The sequence below is a fragment of the Perca flavescens genome, chromosome 8, assembly GCF_004354835.1.
Source record: "Perca flavescens isolate YP-PL-M2 chromosome 8, PFLA_1.0, whole genome shotgun sequence".
In the NCBI taxonomy this organism is placed as follows: Eukaryota; Metazoa; Chordata; class Actinopteri; order Perciformes; family Percidae; genus Perca; species Perca flavescens.
Window position 1 is genome coordinate 18,148,026 of NC_041338.1, and position 14,999 is coordinate 18,163,024.

Consider the following 14,999-nt stretch of genomic DNA (forward strand, 5'->3'; position numbering starts at 1 on the left):
GGAAAAGTGCTTTAGTGTTGCTTTAAATTAGAGTAACATCACTCATTTAATTGACTATATATGAATATTTGGTACTGTAATACAATTTTTATCAGGTGCAGGGTATTTTTTTCTATGGCCTCCCTTATAACGGTTAAGTTGCAAATACTAGATTTATTAAAGGTTAATACAAAATTTATAAACACTTCAATCAATCAACATTATTTATATTGCAATTTACAGCAACCAGCAGGTATCCAAAGTGCTTTACATCAGGAACAAAGAATAAAACAACATATGCAATAAAAATATTTTTTTATGAAGAACAAACATATTAACCCTTAACAATGCCAACGTCTTTGTTAAAGATAACCTCATTTCAAAGTTCATTATTGACCTAGCAAACAACGACAAAATGATCTCACCTCATCTTCATTTTGCTTACTTGGCATGCAATTGTAAATTTTTAAGTGGCCCTTGAGGTGAGAATTTTTTGTCAACACCTTATTCATTTTGTTCAATCACCCACCTTGTATAATAGGGGAATACATTTAATATTTTCAATTGTCTATATTTGTGTTTCCTTTAAAAGTGCACAATGAGTTCCTGCATGGTTTCAGCGCAATTTCATTTTTGTCTTAAATCGTAGGCATCTCTCCTTGATCCGGTAGCTACCTGCTCCCTGAACACACTGTGAAAAAGCCCGGTCTCGGGAGACAACACAGGGGTCGTAAACGTCAAACAAACACTAGAGGCACAGCCTGTTCACCAAAATACAACAAACCACTCCAGCCAATCACCGACAAGATGGTTGAGGGAGGGGGTTGGGGTTAGTGACGTTCATTAATATCAAAAAGTTACGCACTAAAGCTTTAAATTACATTAAACACAACAATCTGTACAGTAGATGTAGTGGTAGCAGTTTGCTCATTAAATTACAGAGGTGTTTGTTAAGATGATCTTAAATACTTAAAAATAAATAAAAGTAGCAGTCCAGTATATTCATCATGGAGTAATAGTACAGGATATGTGTTGCGATTGTGGCCTCACTCTTTATACAGTATGTACTGTATCTGAAACTAGTCATTATGTAGATGGGATGGGCTAACTGTGCATGTTAATAATAGGTTACAGTAAACCTAATGCTTTACATGTACCATTGGTAATCTCATACTAGATTATTTTTTTTAAAGGATTATCAGTATTTATCACCATCTGCTGAGATAAGACATTAAGCCTTCTACCATCAGACACTACCTTGGGTGATACAGAGGGTATGATTGATTCTGTAAATTGAATAAGTATTATCAAATTTGTGGCTTTCATAGATCCAATACTAAGAGTTGTACCATGATTTGGATTTCAAATTAGGCCTCTTGTGTTGAATACACTTCAACATCCACATATTTGGATGCAGAGCAAAGACTATCCTAGTTGTAGCACACAAATCCCTCTCCTCCATACTTTGTCCTGTGCCTCTGGAGATAGTAGTAATACTTGTATCACAGAAGAGCCCTCAAAGCTCCTAATATAATTATCTATCAGTTCACAGTCGCGGACAAATGAGTTCAGCCTGGAGATGGCTTTATTTCCCTGTGGAGCATCCTCTCCCCTACTGACTGATTCCCTGACTCTACCTCGCAGCTGCTTACATTAACAAACACACAACGTAATGGAGCCCATTTATATTCTAACACACTCTCCGCTCACTTGAGCTTTTTCTGCTCCTCTCGCCCAATAAAAAAACTTTATACCTCAGGTTATCCTGACTCCAAACTCATCCCTGAGTTGAATGATAGGGCAGGGGACATAGGCAGTGGACAGTGGACATTTCGCAGCGGCTGCTCGTAGGTTGGCAAGGGCACCATCTGGCCTGCTTTGGTCCAGTGGCTTCTAGCTGGTGGTGGCATGGAGCCAGTGGGCACCTGAGTAGTGGTGGCACAGCAGGGCACACTGGTCCTCCAGCTGGCTCCTAAATGTCCAATTTTCCATGGCAGTGCTGAACCCTCTGCAACAGATGCCGGGACCCACAGGGAGTCCACTTCACAGCCTGTCCTATATTCACCGTTAACAACCACACATATCATTGTGATTGTGGCTGACGAAGCAAGGCAACAGAGAAAAGTCAGTTTTACTTTAGTAGAAAGTTTAAATTGATAAAAATTCACCAGCATGCAATATTTTGTGCTTTATGACCGTTTTTTCATTACGTTTTCAGTTATCTTCCATTCTTCAAATTGCTCTAATTGGTTTGTAAAATTGACTGCGCTGGTAAAGAGATCTCTGTGGAGAAAGAAAGAGAACAGGAGCATGCAATCACTTGGCAATAATCATTTATGCAGTAAGCATAGGAAGAATCATAACATAAATAAGTGTAGTTAAAAGTTTTTACTTGTAGAATATTTACCGCATATCACTGCAATGTAGACTTCTGTTTATTTGTCAGTTTCTAGAAATGTGCAGGATTGACTGACTGCACAAACATATAGAGCATCAGCCAGAACAAGAAGAAAAGTCACTTTGAATCGCCATATTTGTCTGTATAAAAACAAACACGCACAAGTACAAATGCTCTACAGTCCCATGGTGCCTATGGCTTTGTTTTCCAGATTTAACTGTGGCTGCTGCTGAAACCTAAATAATCAGATAAGCCACCATTCATTGTGAACCAATTCACTTAAATTACACTTGCTAATTAGCACTAAATACAAACTGAAGCTTGTTAGCGTAGGGATGGGTGGGCCTGAGTGGGTTTATGCAAGTGTCACTCAAACATGGGAAGCACTACTGTGTTTTTTTGTGTAAATTTGGCAAATTAAACTATTTGCCAAATGTTTTTATTAGTCCTCTCCAAATTGAATAAACTACAAATCAAACTGTTCTGCTGCTGTAGCTGTATATTACATCTGGAAACCAGATGTTATGTTGGTATGATTAAGCCTAACCTGCACTTTGTCTGGATGTAAATGTGGTACATTCCAGACTAAAATATCCCAACAAGTATGGCATGTATTGCCATTCAATTATAAATGGACATTTGTGGTTCCCAGATGATGAATCCTTCTGAGGCATTAGGGAATTAGGGTTAGGGTTATTACCGAATGCCACATGTTGTAAGAACTAGTTCTGTTGGAGTATAGTGCTACCCTTAGTCTTGTTTCCTTTTATATCATAATTGGAATGAGAGATTTTATAGAATTTAAAATGTGAATTGTGAAATGTTTTTTTTTGATGGATGATTCTGAAATAATGAAAAGCTACATTTAACAATTGTCAAGTTAATTGGACAATGCACAGAAACAAAATAAAAAAAATTCCGTTTGCTGAGGGAGACAGATAGTGAGTGGACCTTGAGTTACAATTTTTCAAACTACATTTTAGTTTTGTTTCATTGCATGGTCCAATGAATCTTGTTTTTTATTACTTCAGAGTCCTCCAACAACGTCTCCATGGTCAACAATTAACTTTCATGCTCAAGAAAAATGTGTTGATCACGGTTAGATATATTTAATAATTATACAGCAAATCTTTATTATCTTTATAATCTAATTATTTGTGAGTCCTACACATGAATAGCCACCCTCTATATTATTGTGTGTCACGTCTTCCCGGGATGGGTCATTGCAAAGGGATGACACAAAAACATTTTAATTCAAATGAAATCAATACAGGATTTAATAGCAAAAGTTGCTGGATTTTTCAACAGTGGATTCTGTCACTAGTTGCTACAAATCCTCACAGCGGTGCAACAGTTAGTGCTGATATTCATCTCTTAATTCTTAACTTGATTCAACCCATTTTCCCCACAGAGAAAGAGTAAGGCAGACATCATTATCACAAACCCATGTCTGGGGATTCAGTCCTCCAAGTGAGTTGATGGATGTGTTGAGAAATATATCCAAGCCACATGTTCCTTTGTAAGGTATAAGAAACCTGCAGAAGGCATTAGAGAGGAATTGTGTTTCCCTTGTGGCCACTGGGGACCGAAACCATCTTGTGCTCGGTGAAAGGACTGAAGGGGAAACCTGCTACTGCAGCTGGCTGGGACTGACTGCACTGATACATTTCACAGGGTCGCCCAGAGTCACAAAGCTGTCAGCACAGAGTGACAGGCCATGCCAGGACATGATACACTGATCAAATTGGGGGATAGCTCAAAGACAGTAGGAGAGTCCAGTTGATCTGTGGCTGTGGCTGGTTTATATTTATCTGTAGCTAGAACACTAGCAGTTGTTTTTCAAACGTGTGTCTTTTTTTGATTAGGTGCTAGAAGAAGTGAATTGAGCAAATAGTAAATAATGTGAAAAGTTAAAAAAAATACCTCCAAAGGGGCGACCTCTAGCTCACCCAGTAAGAGGGTGCGCCCCACGTAGGCTGAGTCCTTTGCAGCGGCCCGGGTTGGAGTCCGACCTGCGGTCCTTTGCTGCGTGTCATCCCCCATATCTCCCCCACCTTTCCTGTCTATCCACTGTCACTATCTAACAGAGGTGTGGACTCGAGTCATGTGACTTGGACTCGAGTCAGACTCGAGTCATGAATTTGATGACTTCAGACTCGACTCGACAAAATGTACAAAGACTTGCAACTCGACTTGGACTTTAACATCAATGACTCGTGACTTCACTTGGACTTGCGCCTTTTGACTCGAGAAGACTTGCTACTTCCCATGAAAACTGGGGAAACAAATGTTCACAAGGCCACGCCGCTCTCAGTTTATCTGCATCTGTGAAAAAAATGTGAAATGTGCACCACCTGTATGCATGCAGAGAGCACGCGCGCTGCCTGCACAACATCCAATCACTGTAGTCCCACGTTGTTTTGATTCGAAAGCATCTAAGCAGGCACATTGCAAGACAACCAATGAAGCGCAACAACGCGGCAGTTGGCAAAATGATACCAAAGATAGTTTCGTTTGGCTATAAAAATTACGAGGTAGTCGACAAAAAACGAGTTGCAATTTGCAAAACATGCGGGTCGAAGATTACAGACGGAGCTGCCGCAACGTCCAACTTTGTTCGACACCTGAAGTTGCACAAAGAAAGGTAAGTTTTGAACAAATGCTAAGCACCTTATCGGATGTATCGTAACTTACTAGCTGCTGCGTATTTACTGTATCAAAGTGACAGTAAACGCACGTCTCCCTTGCTGGTTCATGCTTACAAAAATAGGGATTTTTGAACCCGGATTATATGAGGTACATGAGTGTAGCACACTCAGATGGAAAACCTCGCCAACATCATGTCAACGTCCGTTTTAAAGTACCATAACATAGTCACAATAGATCCACCATTAGCCTTCCCTTTTCATATCATGCCCAAACAGCAGGCAGCACATGGACATAGAGTGCTACGTAGTCTAGGTCTGTGAGGCAGCGCACCACTGGGATATAAAGTACAGGCCAAAAGTTTGGACACACCTTCTCATTCAATGTATTTCTTTATTTTCATGACTATTTACATTGTAGATTCTCACTGAAAGCATCAAAACTATGAATGAACACATGGAATTATGTACTTAACAAAAAAGTGTGAAATAACTGAAAACATGTCTTATATTTTAGATTCTTCAAAGTAGCCACCCTTTGCTTTTTTTGATAGCTCAGCAAACCCCTTGGTGTTCTCTCAATGAGCTTCATGAGGTAGTCACCTGAAATGGTTTTCACTTCACAGGTGTGTTTTGTCAGGGTTAATTAGTGGAAGTTTTTCCCTTATTAATAAAAAAAGCAAAGGGTGGCTACTTTGAAGAATCTAAAATACAAGACATGTTTTCAGTTATTTCACACTTTTTTGTTAAGTACATAATTCCATATGTGTTCATTCATAGTTGTGATGCCTTTAGTGAGAATCTACAATGTAAATAGTCATGAAAATAAAAAGGAAACTCATGTGAATGAGAAGGTGTGTCCAAACTTTTGGCCTGTACTGTACATGATTTCTATAAATTTTATTTCTGTGGTAAGAGGACTTGAAATGACTCGAAATTAAAATGGTAAGACTTTGGACTCGACTTGAGACTTGTTGGCTTTGACTTTTGACTCGACTCGGGACTTGCCTCATCTTTGACTCGACTTCACTCGGGACTCGAGGGCAAAGACTTGAGACTTACTTGTGACTTGCATAACAATGACTTTGTCCCACCTCTGCTATCTAATAAAGGGAAAAAATGCCCCAAAAAATAATGCAATCGATCACGATTGCCAACACAACTGCATCCACTGCATTGAGGAAGTAGTCAATACACTGTAAACACAACAGCATCAGGCTTCAACACCACAAAAACAGTTTTGAAACAGCTTTTATGTGTTCTCTCAATTATTGCATGGTCCTCCAAAAATCAATATCTCATCTCTCAGTCCAATTGCAGACTTGGAAGAGGCCCCAGTCAAACAGCTTTTTCATAATATAACCTATGGTATTTTAGTCAGGGGTTAAGTTTTTCATAACTCACTCCCTCTAACCACTGGTCAACCCTTAAAAAAGAAAGTAATATCTACTCCTAGCCCATTGTCATGTACAAACATGTCTTACATACAGTAGCTACAGTATAAAGTCTGAGAATTTTTACCAAAAAGTAATTTTCTCTTCTAATGTCAGCTTGTTTTATTTGACTAATTGTTAGAGGCCTACAATGGTAAATCTGTCCATTTTTTCACAAGAAGCAAAACTCTACAGCCATGCATAGCGACACTATGAGGCTAGGCACACCTGTGCTTTGAGTTAAATGCTAACTACAGCATGTTAATGTTCTCACAATGACAGTGCTAACATGCTTAGCAAGCATAGCAGCTATAATGTTTTCCATGTATTCCATGTATACATTTAGGTTTAGAACTTTAGCAAGCTAACCCTTGCTAATTAGCACTCAATATAATGTACAACTGAGGCTCGCTAGCGTAGGGATGGGTGGGCCTGGGTCACCCAAGCATGGGAATGCACTACTGTTTTTGGTTTAGCTGTAGTAGTTTGTTTTTAGTGTAGCATAAAGGGACTACAGCTGCATTGTATGACCCTGTATTGTACAATGACAATACATCAACCTTGAAATTAGCAAGAAAAGCTAATTTATAAAAAAAAATTAAAGAGCTCAGTTTTGCCACGTAAAAGTTTGTGGACTGCTGCAACTCTTTCATTTTTTTCCTCAGACAAAAAAGTCAGGGGATCAACAACACTTTGAGTCATCCTTTAGGGAATGTGAATATCTACAAAGTTTCATGGCAATCTATTTAATAGACTTCTCTATCCCAAGAGCCACACCTTTTCCTTATTTTATATTAATCATCCCAGGACTCCTCAGATATTACAAGCACTTGAAGAGGTATGATAACTACTGCCTCCAATTCTGTTCACTTTTCCTCCCTCAGATATTTTCAACCCAATCTATAACTCATTTACACGTATACATGTGTTGTAAGTAAATCCTGCTGTGGAACAAAACACATAACAAATTCATATTGTTTCTCACTGGCATAAATCAAACCGAGGACAGGTCCAGAGCAGGGCTCGTACTAATCTGAGCCCATTGTCATGTGTACGCAGGCTACATATTCAAGTGTCCTTGTGAAGATAGTATCATTATTTCTCATATCGCCCATATTAATTGGGTCAGCAGCTGCAAGAAGCTTGAACTGTGCTGTTGCTTGGCAACAAATTCCCAAGCATATAGAAACATGTAACATTTGTAAATCTTGTTAAAAAAATAAGGTTTACAAGTGTTACGTTTCAATAATTCAATAATGAATCTCACAAATTGGTCAAGAGAAATTGGAGTAGATAACAAAGGTATTAATTTATTGGTAACACAAGGTTCAACAGACGTACAGTACACTGAGCAAACACCGAAAGGAGATTTCCTCTGCATTAAGAAAAAAAGCACAAACACACAGGAACTGAAGGAAGTGTCAGTTTTGCAACACAATACAATGAAAAAATGTAATAACAAAGAGGAAACCTTCACTTTCACTCCACATTAAACACAATACAGATTAGACCCCTTCAAGTCCAGAGAGGTTCTGCCCTTTGGTGAGACACTAACATCTACTGTCCTTATAGAGCTGTAATGTAGAAAAGGATCATTACAAAACCAAGAGCTGCAAACCAATTATGCAAAATTAATTGACCTCTTCACAGAATGGCCTTTGTCAAAAACAAGTGTAGCAAACACTTACGCACTTCACAAGCCTCCAGAGCACACAAGCACATAAACACACATTCACACACAACATGCACTATTAAGTATAAAACTGACACAATTTATTGACACAAATAGACACCTCTGACTCCACAATGTACTGTACACAAACATGCGCGCGCACGCACGCACACACACACGTGCGCACACACACACACACACACACACACACACACACACACACACACACACACACACACACACACACACACACACACAAACACGGCATTCCTTTAAGGAGCCTGGAGTGCGCCACTGGAATAATTATTAAGTTTAACAGTGTTATATATAATCAATTAATACATAAAAACCATTATGAATTGATTATTAAATCAATTAATTAGAGGTTAATTGAAATGGTGTATGAATAAACTATTTGACTAAGACATATAAGAATGAAACCCAACCCCTCAGAGCAGCAGCAGAAGCTCTGATTGGCCAATACGTACTGTAGCAGCTGGCCAATCAGATCTCTGTCTGGATTAGATTCCACTTTAAGATGCGTTTACACATCCTAAAGATATAGAGAGATGTCTTTAAATTCAAGCAATTCTGAAATGAAAACTGTAAATGTTAAAGCAGCAGACACATGAATTGTGAGATGCACAATGATAGGCAGACACACAAGTAAATGGAATACAATTTCATTTTTTGACAAATTAATAAATACATTTTGTGACTACATATTTTAATTTATCATTTAAAGACTGGAATCAATAATTGGCAAATTTTATGATATTTTAATCATTTTTGTACTTTACTATATAAATATATAAATGCTTGCAATTTATTAATTGATTATAATTTAATACTGCAAAACCCTGGGCTACATTACTTATAATAATGTTGAACAAAACTCACGATCACGATTGGGTTATTAGGGAGCAAAGGATCTGGATTTGATAGTTCCCTCTTTTTGGAAAATAATTTTTCCAGGACAGTATAGCACATTACAGTGCATTATAATGCAGAGTGATGCAAGAACACATACTATCATTCCACTCTGTCTATCATGAATAGATCTTTTGAATTAGCATATCATCTTATGCAGCACTATTTGTTCAATACTGATTATTTGGTATCTTTGGTCACATTTAGATGCAAAGTACTTACTGAAATGTGCCTTAGTAATGTTGTAATAATTGAGTTAGTATTTGTACTTTACAGAAAACAACTGAAGGGCATACTGTTTTGGACCACAAACACCAAATATATACAGTATGTATTTTAAAGAGACTTCGTAGCAAAGGAACATATTTAAAAAGGCAGTGGACACTTTCAAAGCCAGTGTAAAGATACTTACTGGAGGTTTCAATTGCAGTTAAATGTCAGGGATTCGTTTGTTTTTTACACTTGGATAATGTGTTAAATAAATAAATAAATCAATAAATACATTTCCATGTATTTACCAGGCTGCTCCTAAAACTTTGAAGGTTTATCTAGACATAAAGAAGCCCTGAGCTTTGGAGCAGAAGCCTCCCCTGCACTTCAATGACATGTTTATGCCAAGGGCAAAACCACCTTTCGGACTCTTTTGGTATTCAGTCCAGCTGCAGCAGCAACATAAGCAATCATGAGGTGGCTAGTTGGTTGGATATTTGAATTTGACTTAGCTGATTGCATTTATTATCTCTGCAACTAATATCAAGTGAAGGGTATGAATAGGTCTTCAAAGTACATTGATGTTCATAATTATGTAATTTCAACAAGAAGTGAGAGTAAGAGTGACCTCACATGAAAAAAAAAAAAAAAAAAGATAAAGTCTTAGGATCTAATGAGGTAACAAGTGTCTGTATATGAAAGCATATATAAGACATTAATAAAGCAGACCGTAACTAGGACATCTTACGTTTTGTTGCCTGTATGGACTGAATATGTTTGTTGTCTGTATCTGAAGATATGAAATATAAAGGCACTAGTGTAGCTGCAACACTGGTGTGATACAATAAAATCCACCTGACTGCAGTTTCACGACTGTAGAAATACTCCTCTGATATAGGCACCAAAATAGTTTCCCGTGACAAAATTGAATTATGAAAATGCAAAATCCGAGCGAGCACCAAGTGAATTAAAAGTTTGCATTCTGTTCTAAAAGATGGGTTTGTTATCAGAATTGGTGCCGTTTTAGAGGCTTTTAAAAAGATAGTTTTACAAAAATATATTCAAACAAATGCAACTGCAACAGCCATCAGGACTGGCTTTGGTGATTATGTAGCATAGCTTTGTCCTTCTCCTGAGTCTCATGTATGGGTCAACTTCTGTTGCAGCTTGGCGTTATCCGACGAAAAACGTTGATTGAATTTTGGAGCGCTCATTTTTAACCAGTCCGCAGTTATATAGTTCAATGTTTCATGAGTTCATACCGTTATGGAGAGAGCTTGTGGACATCAAAAGAGACTGCTGGTTCCTCAGCGCTGTCAATCACAATGCTCGGATGGGTCTCTTGGGTTTCCATAGAAATCGTCGAGTTCGTAGAGGACGTTGCTCCAAAGTGTGGCCCGTCCACCGAGAGAAGCATGGGCATTCCCGTTCGTTTCAGACCGTCACTCATGGTCATGTGCACCTCCTCTGGCGTCACTCCCATCTCCTTGCTGTACTCCGACGGCGACTTTCTCTTTATCCTCTCATACGTCTTGTCCTGGTTTTCCGTGAAGGTCTCGCTCTCCTGAAATCGCCCAAAAAACCAAATGAAGAATCCGAAGAGGACGAATGCCGCCAGGCTTGGGATGAAGGCCAGGCACTTGATGTCCAGGCTGGCTCCGGTGTAGCGGCTGTGGAGGAACATGTCCCGCTCCACGTAGGTTAAGTTGCTGTCGGGATTGATGTTGGTGGAGCGCCACTTGTAGGTGAGTGTGCTGTGGTTGAAGAAGCTGAGTGTTTCTGGCTCCTCCACTGTGAAGATCTTCTCACCAGGCCCAACATACTGACCGTACTCGTAGGGCTTGTAGAAGATCTGGTTCTTCCACATGTTCAGGTCCAATATCAGCACGAGGAAGATGATACCGTAGTTGAACCACTTACCTGTAACAAGACACGGGACTTCGGTTAGATTACAAACTATCTTTTGCCAGATAAGCAAGGAATGGTAACACTTTACTTGAAGGTAACTACATAAGAGTGACGTGACACTGTCATGACACATGAACCCTGACCCTGACCCTAACCCTAACTTGTCATGACAAAAACCGAATGACACTAAAATAAGCGTTATGTCATAAACGTTTAAGACTTGTTTATAATGTTTATTACACGTTAATGATAGTGTCATGTCACTCTTATGTAGATACCTTTAAGTAAAGTGTAACTCAAGGAATAAACATGCAAACTCTGTACAGATAATTTAACAGATTGATGTACAGTGTCCTACTCCAAACAAGATTTAAAGGGCAGAGTCAGACAGATAGATACGCTGTCACCTTCATTTATCAGGAATCCCACTCCTTTTGCATATCTCTCATGCATTGAGACAGATCCATTTGTAGGTGCTACTTCCTCAACAGTATCTTCTAACGAGATCACTACATTACCACGAGACAGCCATCTCCCCCAGGTTGACTGATAGCAGGCAGATGTCTCCCCGGGTATACGGGACACCTCTCCCTTTCTCTCCCCGTGATATGCTGTTAATAAGCTTTTAGTTAAACCAATCACGTTGAGCCGGAGCCATTTCCATAATGCTTAATGGATATGCAACGCATTAGGGTTAACAACCTTTCGCGAATCACTGAGCGTTTGAACAGCTTAACATTTAGCACAGGAACATTGGTTTTGCCTTCTCTTTATGGTTGTGAGTCAGCGTGTGCACTCAACGGAACAAAACGGAGAAACCGGGAGGACGGTTTCAAATGGGAAATACACACGCTTGCCGAGAACATTAAGACAGAGACGTGAAAGATGAGGAGAGATGCGTCTCGGCACACGGCAGGGAGGAACACGAGAAACACAGTTGCAGCGGTGGAGCCACCTGTGTGCCACATCAGCTACACATGTATTATAAATTGTTGCTGTGGTTTAGCCATCAAACTGTTTTCCTACATGCAGGAAAATGCAAAACTAGAGCAGGGAAATCATGTTTGGTATGCATAACACAATGCAGAAGTAGGCCAAACTATAAACTATAAGTATGTCTCCCTTGTGGACATTTTTGCTTTATTTTTTGCTATTTAATCAGTTAATGAATATGGGCTTTAATTTGAATCTGTAAAGAACTATTTAGTAAAGGTAGAGGTACTGTTCTTTGTATGCAGCACCGTGCATGTGTCTGCTTGTACCTGTGATATGAATGTGGTACTCCTCTTTAAAGATACTCTTGCAGACAGGAAGCTTGACCTTCACATGCGTTGTTGACATTCCTGGTAGATTCATATCCAGGTCACCCATGAATTGAGGGAACTCCCAGTCCTGAAACAAACACACACACGTACATGTATCTTGCCACTGTGATAATGTTGGCAAGATAATAATGCCTCAGCTGCCAAAACACATTTAACTAACCACATTGACATGACAAATGTCAGCCATGTATCATGCTTTATTGGGTGAGGAACACTGAACTTTCTCATATTAGCTGATATTAAGTCTCTGTGGAGTCTCTTCATGCACTAACTGGAGGTCAAACATGGTGCCAGCTGCTGTAGACTGAAGACTACACTATGTGTTTACAGGCGTGTGGAGTGTACTAATGTGCACTGGGCTTTCAACATGTCAAAACACATCAACAGGCACCCCAAACTGACATTTAGAAGCAGCCCATGCCCTGTGGTGTCACTTAGCTCTTTTTGCTAGTATGTGGTTATATTTGGTGACCAGAAGCAGTCGCTACTCTTGATGGGATGCAAAATAAATTAATCAATCCAATAAAAGAAATATATTTTTATGGGTGGCAAAAAATTTAGAGCGGATCTTTCCAAAACCATGAATCTCCAAAATGCCAACTTTAAATGGGCTAAGAAAACACAACTGTCATCACCTTTGTGACTTGTCAGTGAATCCAATAACATTTTAAATGGTTTACTTAGCTTATAAGGTAGAATCATTTTATCAACTCATAAAGGAACAGTAAACCCCTTCAGTTTATCTGAAAAATCAAAAAAATTGTACTTTACAGTATTTGGCCTGTATTTGACTTTATAACATCAGATGTCTTTTATTATTGTACATTAATACCATAATTGCTTTATTTTATAGTGAATACATTGTTACCGTTAGAAGTGCAATACAAATATATTTGTATGTAGTCAAAAAGAATCCCTACTGTAACTGTATTTTGTTACTAGCTACTTATGCGTTATGAAAGTGTGTATTTAAAATGGCAAACACAGATGAAACTAATGAAAGTCACACAGAGGCTGAACATTTAAATGTTCTTTCTAATGAGCTGACTTAATCATCTCACAAATTACCTTTTAAAGAAACAAAAACAAAGCACAAGTCATTTTTTCATTTTTATATTAGCTACATTTTCCATTTTTTCCAGTTATTTGCACAGAGCGTCTTGCTGTATTATATTACCACAAGTCTACATTTCCTGTATCCTCATGTGATCCAGAGTCTCCCATGCCAATATCTAAGAACAGCATAACAGCTTGGTGATGGCCCCCTGGATATTAATTAAGTCCTCCACTCCTCTTCCATATCTGCAGTATCTGTTGCTATAGCACTAACAGGCATGGCATTTAAGCCATGTACCTCCCCTCCCACAAAATAATGAGTCTCAAAGACATATAGAGGAAGAGTAAACTGGTAGTGTGTATCGGCATATCATCAGCATATGTAAATGTGTGTATGCATATACACAAAGGACATAGAAATCTGAAAACTATGAAAAAAACCCAGCTTGGAGGCAAATCCGGGTCATTAATTGGGGTATTAATTAGTTTGAGAACACCACCACCCATCTTTTCTCATGGAGGTGAAGGATTAACTATGGCACCTTGTGCTCCAGGATGGAGGCGAAAGAAGCTGTAGGGAGGGCTGTGGCGGATGAATTTGTATTGACTGGTGGAACGTAGCGACGACCGCCAGTGCTTTGGCCGTGTAACAGCGCAGGCTAGCTCAACTCATAAATAACTGTAATAAATGTGCTTGCTGTACACTGTGCAGAAGATGAGAAGGGCCTGTCGTAAACAAATCCATGCGAGTAGCGAGTGATATACCTCCTCCAAGTAAGGCGGAGAGGGAGTCACAGGGAGGAGAGAGTCGCAGGGACCAGACCCTCCCTGTGGGTCAAACCGAGATGTCAAAATAGGAAGTGTGCCCTTCATGTCAAATCAGAGCTGTGTTTTGTTTTTAGAAAGCTGAGAAAGCTGGCCTCAGCAAGACGCCAACATCTTTGTGAGAACATGCTTGCATACCACTGTGGGCTGAGCTGTTTCTATATATCTGCATAATCACAATAATAGGCTAAATAAATGAGAAAAACACCACAGTGTGAAGTAATTACTGGCCAGAGCAGCCAGAAGCCCTCCTTAAATGAATGAATTGTTTCAATAAATAAGTCGAGAAATCACTTTTAGTGGTGCAGTTGTTCTAATACATATTACCATGGGAATTATAGTGGTGTCCTTGCCAGGTTTCTGCAGAGTGGTGTATTTGTTACACTAGAAGATGTTCTCCCATGCAATTGCAGGCTCTTAGTAATTAGCATAATCAACAGAATGGAATCATATATTACGGACGATTCCAAATATTAGTCTTGTGTCCTCAAATACCCACCAATAAGGACTTGTGAAATATGTTCATTAAGCATTTGGAAGAGCCGTGTTGAATTAGGCCCGTAGTCAAACCCCATAGATGACTGGCCTGTGGTTCTGGCTCCTGGCTAGCGGTGTAAA

At 39.2% G+C, this 14,999-nt stretch overlaps 1 protein-coding gene across 4 annotated transcripts in view; it reads right to left on the reverse strand.

Moving 5' to 3' along the window:
• Nucleotides 1-7,742: 7,742 nt before the first annotated feature.
• Nucleotides 7,743-14,999, reverse strand: part of tmem117 (transmembrane protein 117) — a 54,181-nt gene continuing 46,924 nt past the window's right edge. For all 4 annotated transcript variants that reach the window (XM_028585148.1, XM_028585149.1, XM_028585151.1 and 1 more), the window contains 2 exons: nucleotides 12,438-12,567; nucleotides 7,743-11,187 (listed from right to left, as the gene is read on the reverse strand). In XM_028585148.1, the coding sequence (XP_028440949.1) occupies nucleotides 10,532-11,187; nucleotides 12,438-12,567 (786 nt within the window). In that variant the 3' untranslated portion in view covers nucleotides 7,743-10,531. The remainder of the gene's footprint in view (nucleotides 11,188-12,437; nucleotides 12,568-14,999) is intronic.